Consider the following 15723-nt stretch of genomic DNA (forward strand, 5'->3'; position numbering starts at 1 on the left):
AGACTGGAGGAGAATATTTGCAGTGCATGTATCTGATAGAGGACTTGTATTTAGAATATATCAAAACTCAGTAATAAGTAGGCAAATAATACAGCTTTTTAAATGGTAAAAAAAAAATTGAACAGACATTTCATCAAAGAAGATACATAAATGACAAATACCTGTGTGAAAAGATGCAAGTTAAAACCATAGAGCTACAACTGCTAAATTAAAAGGACCTACTGTACCAACTCTTCACAAGAATGTAGAGGAACTGGAACACTCCAATACTGTTGGTAGGAATGGAAAATGCCGCAACCACTTTAGAAAATAGTTTGGAAATTTCCTTAAAAGTTAAATACACATTCACCATATGATGTGGACATCCCACTCCTAAGTAGTTACCCAAGAGAAAAGAAAACATTTATCCATGTACTAATCTGTACACAAACAAGCAAAACAGCCTTGTAATAGCCTGAGACTAGAAACAATCCAGATATCCATCAACAGGTAAGTGGATAAACAAATGGTGGAGTATCCATACAAGGAATACTACCCCGCAGCAAAAAGGAATTCACTAGCAATACATGCAGCCATGTGGATGCATCTCAAAATAATTATGTTGAGTGGAAGAAGCCAGGCCAAAAAGAATACATAGGATTTGATTTATATAATCTTCAAAAATGAAAGCTAATTTATAATGATAGAAAGCAGGTTAGTGGGTACCTGGGATCGGGGGGCAGGTGGGAAGAATGGATTACAAAAAGGCATGAGGAAACTTTGGGGAATGATGGATATGTTCACTTTCCTGATTGTGGTGATGGCTTCACAGGGGAAACATCAAAATATCCATTTTTACACTTTAAATTTTAGAGAAAAAGTTATCATGGAAGAAAGTTTAGAACATAGTGGTAGCATCTTTAAGTAGCACCTGATACAGGCAGACGGTAGGGCAGGGACAGGGGCTATGCAATGGGAAAAGGGGCAGGCTTGGTCCACATAAAGAGAGAATGCCAGAATTAAATCATCAAGAATAAGAAGATGCCAGGCAGGCAACTAAATGGAAAGAATGGCTGATATTCCAGGTTAAGGGAGCAACACAGGCAATGGCATAGAAGCCTGAGACCATGGTGCATTTGTGGAGTTATAAGTGGTTAAATATGTTTGGAGTAGGTGAGCAGTAAGGTAGATCATAAAGAGGTGAGATCATGAAGAGACGTTAGCAGATGCCCCTGTCACCAGAAACATGCTCGTAAGCCATCTCTTAGGATGAGTCATTTTCTGGTATTATTTTTCCAGCTGCTGATTATTATAAAATTTCCTCTTGTGGATGTCAGACTAAGGGGCTGCCATTTTTGACCTGCACCTCAGGACCTCAGTCCAGCTTGTACCACCCATCACTGGAAACTGACTCCCCTAAGAAGATCATACTTGCTTCTAGCACAATTATAGACAGGAAGGAATAGGGAGGAACTCAGTCTATCACTGTGTGATTTGGAACATAGATCTCTGCACAGAATCTGACTCAGAGCATGTAAAGTTAGTAGAATCAGCCCAGGTGGGTACAGTAATTTTTTGTGGAATTACTTTTATCTGCTGAACTAGCTCCTTACCGTTTCCCCAATGTGTGGTCTATTCTCTTTAAAATCAGCAAAAATTGAGATGCTCAAGCCCACTCTTGATGGGATTTTGATGGCTTCGCTAATCTTACTCTGACCTTCCCTATTTGTGCCCACTTTGTATTCTGAATATCAGATATCTATCATAGTAGATGTAGTAATATTTTTTATTACACTTATATATTTCTGTTATCAGTCACCTCCTCTTAGACCACAGGAGCCAAGACTGTGTAAGTTTGCTTTTCTGTCCTCAGCATCTGGGTCAGAGTGCTGGGCACACGGTGGATGTTATGTAGGCTCTTGAATGGTTAAGAGCTCCGTGGACAGTGTCTCACATAGAATCCCACGCCCTAAGTGCCAAATACACACCCATCAAGTGCAGGATGTGTTGAGAGTTTGGAGCAGGTGCAATCAAGATAACAGCTGGGCTTTGATGTAATGATGGTAACCTAGAGTGATGTAACTGGTGAAACATAAGGATCCCAGGGTGAAAAACCTTGATGCACTAAGGAACTTTGGAACTGATGCTTCTGTATGTTATATCTGTTCCTATAAAGTGCTAGGGATAACACATGCTCTATTAATGAGGATTGTGTGATGCTTGCTTGGGAATGGTACATGGGAATGTGAATGTTGGGATTTAATTTCCTCATCTGTAAATCCAGGAAGTAGAATTAAACTCAAGGACACTGCTAGTTCTATGACCCTGTGGTTGCCTCTCTGTACATAAACCCATATATTTGAAGGAATGTAAACACACACGTCTTAGAAGAGAGTGCTTTACAAGTTAGAGGAGTGAAATGACAAACCTATTTTTCTCCTCCTTTGTGGTATGAAACCTTCTTTGAAGAGCTTTTATTTTCTTTTTCTTCTAATTCCAGGTAGCAAGGATGGCAAATACAGTGACAATTTTTCTATATGTACAAAGAAGAAACAACTTATAGACTGAAGTATATTGCTTGAAAAACTAATTTTAATGCTGAAATTAATAATGCATTTTCACAAAATATGTGAAATACTTTTTGCTCATTTAAAATTTTTTTCCAATCAGTTTGTATTTTTTGCCACTGTAGTAATTTAATCAAACAATTGCTTTGACAATTTTAAAACTGTTTATTACAGAAGATTTGAAACATGTGGAAGCAGGGAGAAAAGTATAATGAACACCCCTAGGCCCTCACCCAGTTTTAACTATTTCATAATTTTGCCAACTTTGTTTCAGTTATCTTCCCACTTCCTTCCACATCCCTACATAACATCATTTTACAGTAAGTACTTCACTATGAGTATAGGAGTAGCAGAAAAGGACATTAAAAAAAAACATAGTCACAACATCATTATCACATCTAACTAAATTAAGAAGTTTCTTGATAGCACTAATACCTAGTCTTTGTTCAAATTTCTCAAAAAATTTTTTTTCTTCAGTATATTCTAACCAGAATCAAAACAAAGTTCTGCGTGTTGCATTTGGTTGATCGGTCCCTAAATTTCCCCTCCTAAGAAATTGGATCATGTAACTTGTAGAATTCACCACATTCTAGATCTAGCTGAGCATCTTTCCTGTGTCAAGTCCCCCACCCTGTCCTTTTGCACCCCCCCATGCTACTCATTTGTTGAATAAACCAGGTCATTTTGCCTACAAAGGTTACCACTGCAGATTTGGTAGATTTGGCCGACTGCATCCTTGTAGTGGTGGCTAACATGTTTTTCTGGCCTTACTTCCTGAAAACTGCCCAGAGGCACTTTCAGAATCTTATGAAACAAATGGTTTCTGTCCTAGAAAATGACAAGTGTATATGCATCTGCATACATAGACACACACAGGGAAATACTGCATACAATTTCAAAGGCTTCACAGGTCCCCTGGTGCTACAGACCCTAGTCTGATTTGCCCTTATAAAGGCTTGATTAGGTTCCCAAGGAGATGGTCATTTTCTATCCCTTACCATGTGGAGGCCCAGGATGTCCCCTTGTCCATTGGTAGTTCTGTTAAGATTGGTGTCGTCAGCCTCATGCTTTCATCGTAAGTTCCCCACCAGCCTTCCACCAAACGGTTTTAGCAGCCGCTGATCATCATTGATGGTCGTTGATTTCAGCTGGATTGAAAAGGGTAATTTTCTAATTCCATCAAGAACTTTTCCCTCATCAGCTATTAAGTTACCCCAAAATACAGTTTCTGCTAAAAAAGCAGTTTATTTCGAGTATTTTTTAGATCTGTAGGACTAGAAGTTGAGAAACAATGAATAATAGAAAACAGAGTTAGAAATCCTTTGCATCTTTTTCCCTGAAATAACAAAAACAATGCGTCAGAGATTTGAAACTTTTCCTGTGAACTGCCTAACCTCATACTCCAATCAGGAAAACTCAAAAATCGTGATTTTTATTTTTACATTCCCATTTTTGCTGTTTAAAAATAAATCTGTATGCTGTCTTTCTTACAGAGAACATTCTAACAAAGAACGTGTGGGTCTCAGTAAAGAGAATTTATTACTTAGAGGATGCACCATCAGAAACACGGAAGCTGTCATGGGCATCGTGGTTTATGCAGGTTGGTTACTGACTTTTCACCACTGTCTCCTCTGGGCTTTTCTGCAAGTTAACTTTTCCTGTTTACTCAAAATACAACTTCCAGAAGCAGAAAAGGAAACCCTAGTCTTTGGTTTCTGTTTTTCTAAATGGATCACGAAAGCAAACTAAATTAACAAAATATGTTATGTGACTGCTTTTTATCAGATTGTCTACTGGAGAGTTTTTAAAAGACGATGTTTGCTACCTGGCTTTAACTTGCACATTTTCTGGCATGCTGTGTTACCCATATAGGCCATGAAACCAAAGCAATGCTGAACAACAGTGGGCCAAGGTATAAGCGGAGCAAATTAGAGAGAAGAGCAAATACAGACGTCCTCTGGTGTATCCTGCTTTTGGTTATAATGTGTTTAACTGGTGCATTGGGTAGGTAGAATTTGATTATTTCCTGACATCTTTTCAGCAAGATATTAATTTAAGTGTGTTTTATTTTCAAAATGATATTTATGAGTTTAAGTTTGACTTCTGTGAAGGTTTTATTTGCCAATAATGCTTTCTTCACATCTTCATCTCTCTCATTCTCCAACCTGAAAAGCATTAATATTGATTATATCCAGTTACATGTAGTCACAGTACTAAAGGGACCTAGGAAGAGGTGTAAAGAGAGAGACTGAGACAGAAGAATGTGCAGCCTTTTTAATTTGAATTTGTTTCTCAAAACAAACACTTGGTGTTCAGCCAAAGTAAATACTCTTATCCCGCTTTCTTTAGAAATAAAGTTCTGTATTTGCATAGTGTATATGTAGCATCCTTTTGATGTCTGTGTGTTTTTTGAAAGGTCACGGAATCTGGCTGAGCCGATATGAACACATACCCTTTTTCAATATCCCTGATCCTGATGGACATGTCATATCGCCATTGTTGGCAGGATTCTATATGTTTTGGACCATGATCATTTTGTTACAGGTAATTTCTCTTGGGCTTATGACAGAATTTTAATATCTTTGCGACTTATCCAGCTACATTTGGTTTATCATCCTTTCTTTTCCCCTTTAACAGTTTTTAAATTGGTTCTTCTTAGGTCTTGATTCCCATTTCTCTCTACGTTTCCATTGAAATTGTGAAGCTTGGACAAATATACTTTATTCAGAACGATGTGGATTTCTACAACGAGAAAATGGATTCTACTATTCAGTGCCGAGCCCTGAACATCACTGAGGATCTTGGACAAATTCAATACCTCTTTTCTGATAAGACAGGAACCCTCACTGAGAATAAGATGGTTTTTCGAAGCTGTAGTGTGGCAGGTTTTGATTACTGCCATGAAGAAAATGGTAAGTGTTGGGTTTCTGAGAAACCTTAAGATTGGTCATTGTTGCACCTACTTAAAGATTTGGTAATTCTGGCATAGAAGTGCTATGTTTAATAATTGGGTACTTAACTCCTCCAAATGGGCAATAAGCTTCATTGTTGTCCCTTTAAAATATTGCATATAGTTCCCTGTGTTATACAGTATGAATTTGTTGTTTTTCTGTTTATTATATATAGTAGTTAGTATCTGCAAATTTCAAACTCCAATTTATCCCTTCCTACCCCCTTCTTCAGTAAAAAAAAAAAATATATATACACAAAAAAAGTTAGTAGGTAAAAAGAGTAGGTCAAAGAGTCTACTGCCATGGTTTCTTTTCTTTTTCTTTCTTTTTTCCTCCCCTGATTTCTCTAAAAGGAAAGTAAATTGCCGTTCCTTTTGTAGGTTGGGGGTTGGATATGGTGACAATGATATTACATTGCTGATACTTTTCAGAATCAAATGAAATTGTATGGACCATATCCCTGAAAAATATTTTGAAAATAATGCCAAAGGGATGACAGTCTCTCTGTTACCCTATCATTCAGCCCATGGTTATCCATTGGTTTTTGACTAAGAATGTCTAATTTAAGACGAAATAAGATGAGCTGACCTTCTGAGGCTAAGGAAGTAAATATATAAATTGAAAGTTTTCTTTAAAAAAAGAATTTCATTAATTTTATTGTTTATAAAAGTAAGTGTACTCCTATGGAATTAATTCTGAAAAGGGTCCAAGACAAATTAACTTAGAGGTTAACCACCATTAATAATTTGAGGAGACAGAACCATCCGTTTCTTTATGCATATTCCTCCTGTAGAGGTGAACATAATATTTGCACATTTCTCTTTGATAAGTTATAACATGTTATAGTATTGCTTTGCAATTTGCTTTTTTATTCAACGATGTCTCATGGGCTTTTTTCCAGGTCAGTCCATGACTTAACATTAGATGCATGGTATTGCATTGTATGTGGTCAAGTTTAGTTTGCTATTGTAACAGTACTTAGAATGAACGTCACTTATTCATTCAGCAACTATTTTGTGAACTCCTAATGTGTAGCATGAGTCCTTGATCTTATGTAGCTTTGAGTTTAAGACAAGAAGATAGACAGGGTTAAAAATTGTGATATACAAAATAAAATTCATCATGCAATATGCATTTTTGTATGTACATATTTGTGCAGTTAGTTTTATAATGTACTTGTCTAGAATTGGTATTGCTAGACCCAGAGGTCTAGATCCAAATTTGCTAGATCCAAATTTCCTACAGAATTTATCTCTAAAATACTGTGCTAATTTACATTCTCACAACCCAGAAAAATAATACCTATTTTTCCCACCCAGCCATAATGGGATGAAGTTACCCTTTTTAATTTGTGTGAGTTTTGTAGACACAGTTAGCACTTCATTGTCTTAATTTTTCTCTTATTAGTAATGAGATGTGTAACTTTTTAGGTTTATTGGCCATTTGAATTTCCTTGGTAAAGTGGTCACATCTTCCTATTTTACAAATGAGGTTTTCTTATTCTTAGGAATCTGTAGGATGGTTTTATCTATTAAGGCCGGGCTGATGTTCTGTTTGTGTGCCCCGGTCTAGGTTGTCTGTGGCCAGTGTCTGTTTTCCTCGGTGCACTTGTATTGAACTGGCTGATAAATAATTTCAGTATTAACCTTGATATTATTCTTTTCCTTTATATGTAGCAAATATATTCCTGGTTTATCATTTATCACTGTATTAGTTTTCTACTGGTGCATAACAAATTACCACAAATTTAGTGGCTTCAGACAACACAAATATACCATCCCACAGCTCCTGTGACTCAGGATTCAGGGTGCAGGTGGCCCTGTCCTCTCAGAGCCGCTCACCAGGCTGAAATCTAAGGTGCTGGTCGGGGCTGTGATCTTATCTGAGGCTCAGGGTCCTCTTCTTAGTTCCCTGGTTTTGGGGTTGTCGGAGTCTTGAGGCCGTAGGACAGAAGTCCGTGCTTTCTTGCTGGCTGTCAACCTGGGGCTGTTCTGAGCTCATAGCAGTGGCCCACTGTTCCTTGCCGTGTGGTCTCACCACAGCATGGTGGTTCACTTCTTCAAGGCCAGTGGTGGAATCTCTAGCATTGCCTCTCTTACTTTATGGAAGTCTTGACACCTCTTTTTACCTGACGAGGTCACATCTACTTAGGTGGGTCTTCTTTTACATTAACTCAGATTCAGCTGGGTAGGGACTTGATTACACCTGCCAGATCCTTCCTCCTTTCCCGTGTGACATCATGTAACCGTCACAGAAGTGAGATGCTGTCATACTCACAAGGTATGTACACCAGGCATGGGCCGGGAATCTTGGGGACCACCTTAGATTTCTGTCTACCACAGCCTCTTAACTTTGCTTAGGGTGTCTCTTATGAGGAGTTTTGCATTTTTATTAAGTCAGTCTTGTCAATTATGACTATTATTAAGGTTATGAATATTATGATTTCTGCCAGTAGTGTTAAACTTAGACATCCACCCTGCCCCAAATTAAATATTTATTATACTATATTTTCTCTTAGGTACATATATTTTTAAGCCAGCTTTTGTTGTTACTTATGAGTATGAGGGATAAAATGTTGAAGATTTATCATATAATCACTATACAAATGTGAAAAATCATAAGTCATATTGGATATGATATTCTGCATTGATTCATCTTCTTTATTGCATTTTTATTACAAATGTATTATTATAGAAAATTTTAGATAAGCCAAAAGAGGAAAATTTAAGTGCTATTAATAACCCCACCAGAGTGGGCCACTGTTAACACTTTAGTGCCTTTTTTAAGTCTCTTTTTCTGTACACATTAATATATATATGCCTTTTAAACAAAAATCAGCATGCTTTTACTTTCATGATCATTTTTCTTAAGACTTTATCATAATCGCATTCCCCTTCTCTCCTTATTTTTCTAGTAGTTTTGCTGTATTACATTGTAATAATTGCCAAAATGTATGTAACTAATCCACCATTAGCTTAGGTTGTCGGCAGTCATTGGTGGTGGTAAACACTGCTGCAGTGAACATCACTGTAGCTAAACGTCCACGTCCGTTTGTGAGATTAAGGTTTTCCAAAAGTATCTGACTATGGATACCTATATTTGAGAAGTGTCTTCTAGTAGTAATGATGCACAGAATATATGGTGGGAAGCACTGAATTGTGTTTTTTGTATTTCTGGGATTTTATATACTGCATCTGTAGCATGGGAGAGGGCTGCTATTAGCCCTCTTAGAAAGTCCCTGAATATACACGCTTCTTCCCAGGAAGGACTTCTCTTCTGTGGTCCCTCCTGCAGAGAAGATACCGAGACTGAGAATCAAATGCCACCCACACTGAAGTATCATTGATGAGATACCTGTGTGTGAAACAGGGAGTGTTACCCCCCACTCCAGGAGGTGCTTGCTTTGCCTGTGAACACCTCTGTACCATGCATGCATCCAGAGCTCCTGACCTCTTGTCTATAGTGGTTGAAAAACAAGCATATGTACACAAACACACGAGCATTGTGCGCGCGCGCACACACACACTCTGAATGCTGAAGGCGGTCATGATAGGAGCCAGTTCTCCACAGAACTTAACCCTGAGACATTGTTTCTACTACAGTGGAAATTAGTTCAGCCCTTAGGATATTCTGGCAAAAGAACTGCCTAGGAGATGTTTCCATTAAAAAAAAATGCTGCTGGGAAATAACCCCTTACCTGTTTGCAGTTGAACTAAACACATCAGATGACATCATTTCTTGTTTTAAAACCTCACAACGTAGAAATTTGGTCCATGGACTAAGCGTCATCAACACCCAGGCATGTATTAGAAATGCAGAATCTCAGGCCCCTCGTTAAAATTCCAATTAAAATCTTCATTTAACAATATCCCCAGGTGACTTACAGGCATATTAAAAATTTCATAAAACTCCTTTAAAAGATTACTGAAAGATAATGGCTTTTTAATAATATACTTTTTAGTTTAGAATAGTTTTAGATTTACAGAAAAGTTACAAAGTTCTTTTTGAGAGTTCCAGAACACTCCCTTGCCCAGTTTCCCATCATTAACATCTTACATTAGTCTTAAGATACATTTGTCATAAGTAATAAACCAATGCTGATACATCATTAGTAACTGAAATCCATACTTTATTCAGATTTCCTTGGTTTTTACCTGATAGATTTCTTCTGTCCCAGGATCCCATCCAGGAAACCACATAAAACTTAGTCATCATTTAGGTGCCTCTCGATTTGACAGTTTCTCAGACTTTCCCTTTTTTTGGATGACCTTAAGAGTTCTAAGGAGCACTATTCAGGGATTTTATAGAATGTCCCTTAATTTGGATTTGCCTGCAGAGTGTCTTTGTGATGCACAGTTGGTGAATCTGATGTACATGGTGGAAGCATTTAGTAGTTTCCAAGAACAAGGATATTAGAACCAGGCCTTCTGAATCTGATTCTCATATTCACTGCCTACAAGCTGTGTGACCCTGGGCAGGTTACATAATTTCTCTGGGCCACGATGTAAGGATCAGTAATGGTGTCTACTTACTGGGTGGTTCAGAGGATGAGAGATGTTATGTAGAGGTACTTAGAGCATGGCATATAATAAACTCTTTTATAAGTATTAGCTGCTATTATTATTGTTGCCATAATTGTTGTCAAAATAAGAAATAGGCTTGTCTTTTGAGGAACTCATGGTCCAATGTGGGAGATAGACATGAAAACATAAAAATACCTTTTTAAGTGTCATATGATTAAAGTCAGTGTTCTCTGCATGTTGTTTTGATTTTCAGGCAGTCAGTTTTAGAGGTGGACTTGCACTGATCAAGGTTTAGGGCTTGAAGGATATTGGACAAGAAATTCTTGGAGTGCTAGAAATGTACGAGGAATTAGTCTAGAGTAAGAGGTTTTGTATCAGGGATATGTGGTTGATACAGTTGAAAGAGGCTCAGCTTGAGTGTGCTGTTTACAAGCAGGCAAAAGTTGAAATGCTGGAAATGTTCGGGGGATTAGTCCATAGCAAAATGTTTGATGGAAGATATGCAGATGGAACAGTTGAAAGAAGTTTATCTGAGTGTCCTGTGCTGTTCACCTTTGCTTTTGGCCTTTGGGAGAGCACATTTCCTGGGTGATAAATGTTTTGTTCCATCATCTCATGCTCATTCTTCTAGATATCAAATACATGTAAATAATAGGCCATAAACAGCTTACTGGATATTTGAAGAGGAGAATGGAAGAGAAGGCAGATGAGGGATTAAGTAAGAAAGAGAAATAAGGTGGCTAATCTAGTACCTAATGTAGTACCCACCTAAGACAGAGGAAAGATCACAGACTTCGGATGTTCCCTCTTAGGAGCTGGAAGGCAGGAATCCCTGTGCTATGCTGAGGCACTCCTGGAAGTAAATGGAATCTACTTTAAGGGACTCACTAAGTATCTTCACGATCATTTGGATAGATTTTGTTTATCAGTACAATAATAAACCTTTCCTTCTCGTACCCAGTTTTTAAACTCTCTTTTTTCCCCACTGAAGTAAAGCTCTGGTAGCTTTGTTTTCTGAGTCACATTATAACTTTACTGGTCTGTTTACTTCTCCTGGCTCTCCACAAAGCGACTGAAAGTTGAGTTCCTCCATATTTTCTTGATTTCACTGTTACAGTTCTACTTATTAAGCAGGTTTGTCCTACAGTAACAGCTGAGCTCGCTGGCCTTACACTAACCACACCGTTGCATGATGGCCGGTTTCCTTAATGATGGCCACGAGAAATGCCTGAAGCACAGCCTTCATGTTTATATATGTTGTGTGTATTTTAATTATTTGTTTTAAAATGGTATCACATCATTGATAAATTTCTTTAGCTACTTGAGGATTAATCAGCCTCAGCACTGTTGACATTTTGGGCTGGAACACTTCTCTTGGGGGAGCTGGCCTGTGCATGACATGGTGTTTAGAAGCATCCTTGACCTTTGCACACTGCATGCGGGTAGCACTCCTCCCCCAGCTGTAACAACCAAAAGTGTCTACAGGCATTGCCAAACGTTTGCTGGGTGCAAATTCACCCCTTGTGGAGAATCACTCGTATATACATATATACAAGTAACTGCTAAGGTCGGATAATGTAGTGGATATACAAACTGACTTTGGATTCCTGAAAATCTAAATTCACATCCCAACTCTGCCCCCAACTAACTGTTTAACCACGGTCAGAGTACTTAATCTTTCTGGATCTTAGTCTCCTCGGCTGCAAAGTGGAAGCAGTGAGAGTTTCTACCTGATAGCATTATTTTTAAGATGAAAACAAAATATGTAGGTATAATTAGATACAGTTGTTTATATAAGGGACTGATCACAGCCTTCACAGTCAGAGGCAACAGCCCTGGCCAGGTGGCCAAGGGTTATCAAAGTAAGGGAAATGTGAGAAAGGAAGGAAATAATAATAATAATAAATTAAAAATAAAGGACCTAGCAAGGTGCTTGATGAAAAAGAGGTACTTAGTAAGTGTTAATTTCCTACCCCATAACTTTCCCTTGATGTTAGGGGTATTTTATTCATACGTCTATTAATACACTCACTCATTATTCATATAATAAATATTTAAAGTACAAAACATAAACTCATTGAAATCAAGCAGGAGATATTAACCATGTGAAATAGTAAGGAATAATGCATCTTAACTTTTTTGGCTATATTTAGAAACAGTATAGCATGAAGACTCAGAATGTCGGCTGTGGAATTTAACAGAACTGGATCTAAAACTGTATCACTTTTGTGAGATGGGGAAAGTTGCTTAGTTTTGATTTCTTTATTTCTAAAATGGGGGTATTAATGATATCTACCTCATAGGATTGTGACAGAGATTAAATGAGACAAATACCTGGCACATAGTAACATTCAGTAGCGCATGGATGCTCTGAAGTGGTATCAATGAGTGGTACAGGTGAGAGCCAGTACAGTTGCAGTGGTCTTCCTTGAGGAACTGGCATGGGAACTAACCCATTAAAGACGTTCAGGATTGATGCAAGTACAAAGGAAGAGAATGGGTATCTTAAGCAAAGGCACAGATGAGACTGGAGAACTTCACCATGTTTGAGGCACAATAAGTAGATTGGTTTTTGAAGCTGAAAAGTCATACAGGGATACAGTCTGTATATTTTAGGCAGAGACTATAATGGCACTCGTAGAACTGCAGAATTGGAAAAGATATTGAAGTCATGGAGTCCACGTTGTTCATTCTGCCGCTGCGAAAACAGAGCCCCAGAGAAGGCAAGTGACTTGCTGAAATGCGTAACTCTTTGGAAGAGTTAGTTCCAGACCCCAGAACCTCATGTTGCCTCTTAGTCTCCTTGTCCTTAAAAAATACAGACACAAATTACTAAAATAAATAGGATATGCAAATATTCTTTATTTTACAAATTAACTTGCTGAAAGCCATACTTTATTTAGTAGCTAGACCTGGACTGAGTACAGACAACTAGCAATCCAACAAGCGCGTATTTTTTTGATTGTCTACAGTGTACTATAGACCCTGGCCATAGTGATAAACAAGGCCCAGGTTCTCACAGAGCTTCTGTTGGAGAAAATCATCACAAAGAAATTACTTTAAATCAAGAAAAATATTAAATAGTGAGAAGTGCTTAGCAGAGAATTTAAATGTGGTGATAAGATATAGAAAGATTAGATGGTCGAGCAAGTCTTCTCAAAGGTGGAATATCAGAGCCTAGATCTGAATGGCATGATCTTTAAATTCAGAGGAAAAAGCATTCCAGTCAAAGGCAGCAGCTAGTAGAGAGGCCCTAGGACTGAAATGAGCTTGACAATTTTCAGAATAAAGAAAGAAAGGCCAGTGAGGCTGGGATTTTAGTGGAAATGCAGAAAAGGAGGGGCAAGAAAGTTAGGTCAGTAGAGGCCAGATCGCTTTGAGTTCTATAAGCCAGGATAAGGAGTTCAGATTTTATTCTAAGAGAATTATGTAGCCACTGAAAAGTTGTGTGCAAGGAGTGGTCTGATCTGCTGTATCTTTTAGGAAGATCTCTCTAGCTACCATTTGAGGAGCGGATTGCAGAGGGAAAGGGAGACTAGTTATGAGGCTATTGCTCTGGTCAAATTGAGAGATGATGGCTTGGATTAAGGTGATGGAGATGGAGAGAAGTTGAGATACTTGGGATATATTTGGCATGAATAATAGACAGTTACTAGTGATGCTTTAAAAATGGGGGTAGGGAAGAAAAGACAAATCAAGGAGAATCCTAGATTTTTTGGTATAAATAACTAGGTAGATATTTAGATGCCATTTGCAAAGATGAGAAAGACCAAAGAAAAAGTAGGTTTGAAGGGTTGAGGGAGGAGAGGGAGCACCCTGCATTTACCGTATCAAATTTAAGATGTCCATTATTTATTTATTCAACGAGTGTTTATTGAGTAGCTATCAACCATTGTTTTGGGCTCTAGGAATATTGTATTGACAAAAGACAAAACTCTCTGTACTTTTGGAGTTTATATTCTACTAGATGATTACGAAAAATAAAAAGATGTGTAGATGGTGGTGAGTGGTGGGATAGGATGTATAATAAATAGTGTGGTTAGATCTGGGAAGTCTTCACTGACAAAGGGATACGATAGGAGACTTGAAGGAGGTAGGAGAGTGAGCCGTGCAGGTATCTGCTCGAAGAGCCTCCCCGATATCCAACTGGAAGTGTCAAGCAGAGAGTTGGATATATGCGTCTAGATTCTAATGAGGGGTCAAAGTTGAAGGAACAGGTTTGGAGATCATGTGCACAGAGATGAAATTTCAAAGGTGAGACCAAATGACATCACCAAAGAAAAGGACGTAGCTTGGAAGGGAAGGAGCTCCTGCAGCAGTCCAATATTTGAGAGCTGAGGAGAAGAAGAGACAGATAGAAAAACTAAGATGCAGTAGCACTCAAGTAGGAAGAAAAACAGGTATACGTAGTGTACAAGAAACCAGAAGGGGACATTTTAAGAAGAGAATGTTGGCTATTGCTAAGAGTTCGTCTAAGATACAAACAGAGGCACTCAGTGGTGTCAGTAACACAGAGCCCGTTGACAGCCTTGACAAGAGCAGTGTCAGTGCAGAGACGGGGACAGAAAGCATTGAGATCCATCGAGGAGGTATTGGTGTATGTGAGAGAGGGGAGAGTGGTGAGGGTGAAGCCCTTGAGAACGCTGGAGCCGGGACCCAGATCACAAGCAGAGGGTTTGACATTCGAAGCTTTATCCGTAGTAGTGGGAGGGACACAGAGTTTGGTACAGTGCAGATAGGCTGGTAGATTCGATAATGGAAAAAGAAGGGCGTTCCTCTCTGATTGCTTCTACTTTTCTCCGTAAGGTAAGTGCATTAACTGTGAGTATTGGAGGAGTTTGAAGGCCAACTTTAAAAAGGGAGGAGATGGTGAGAAATAGTAAATGCCTGATGTATTCAACTTTCAAGTGATCCTTCTCAGGTAGTGACCCAGGGTGATTTTTATCCCTCAGCCAGGAGGTTGGAGTCCTATCAGGAAGCTGTCTCTGAAGATGAAGATGCTGCAGGCCCTCCCAGTGGCTCCCTCGTCAGTATGGTGAAACCAAGGGCCCCCAGCTGCAGGACAGTTCATAATGGGCCTTTGGGAAGTAAATCCTCAAATCATCTCACTGGGAGCTGTTCTGCTTCAGGAAATGGAGAAGGAGCCAGTGAAGGGCCTCATTCCAGACAGGCTGCTTTCAGTAGCCCCATTGTAAGTGTGAATGCGTGACTTGAATCTCGTATGTCCACGGTGAATAAGGAAGGAACAACCTTCTGATTAGAATAGAGCCAAACACCGCTGTGTTTTCTAGCTGGGAAGAGACTGCATAATTGCAGGTCAGTGTGATTGCCACACATTCCAGCTTCCTAATTCTGGAGAGAATTCAGTGTTGAGAAAGAGTATGTCACTTCTGAAAAAACATAATATTTCTGATCAGGATTGATCATGTGTGAGCCTGGAAAAGGCTGCCTTGGTTTGAGGATCATGGCTCCCTCTCAGAACCAGCAAACCTTACCAGAGGTATCTCATAGACAGGTAAGTATATCTGATTGATAGGGAAATTCAAAGGCCTTTTGGTATCCTCAAGGCCTTTTTTTTCTCTTTGTAATCTTCCCCCAAATCCCACCAAACCTGTGTCCTCTTCCCCATTCCTAGTCTTCAAAGGTCATTTTCTAATAGTTCCATATGAGAGCTCAACAGGGTGTGTTCTTGAGTCCCAAGGA

At 38.8% G+C, this 15723-nt stretch overlaps 1 protein-coding gene across 3 annotated transcripts in view; it reads left to right on the forward strand.

Annotated features, from left to right (window-relative positions):
• ATP10D (ATPase phospholipid transporting 10D (putative)) overlaps window positions 1-15723 on the forward strand; it is a 94031-nt gene that overhangs the window by 40586 nt on the left and 37722 nt on the right. For all 3 annotated transcript variants that reach the window (XM_032496944.1, XM_032496938.1, XM_032496935.1), the window contains exons 6-10: window positions 4040-4146; window positions 4419-4550; window positions 4963-5090; window positions 5206-5458; window positions 14973-15211. In XM_032496944.1, coding sequence (XP_032352835.1) covers window positions 4040-4146; window positions 4419-4550; window positions 4963-5090; window positions 5206-5458; window positions 14973-15211 — 859 coding nt within the window. The remainder of the gene's footprint in view (window positions 1-4039; window positions 4147-4418; window positions 4551-4962; window positions 5091-5205; window positions 5459-14972; window positions 15212-15723) is intronic.

The sequence above is a fragment of the Camelus ferus genome, chromosome 2, assembly GCF_009834535.1.
Source record: "Camelus ferus isolate YT-003-E chromosome 2, BCGSAC_Cfer_1.0, whole genome shotgun sequence".
Classification (NCBI taxonomy): domain Eukaryota; kingdom Metazoa; phylum Chordata; class Mammalia; order Artiodactyla; family Camelidae; genus Camelus; species Camelus ferus.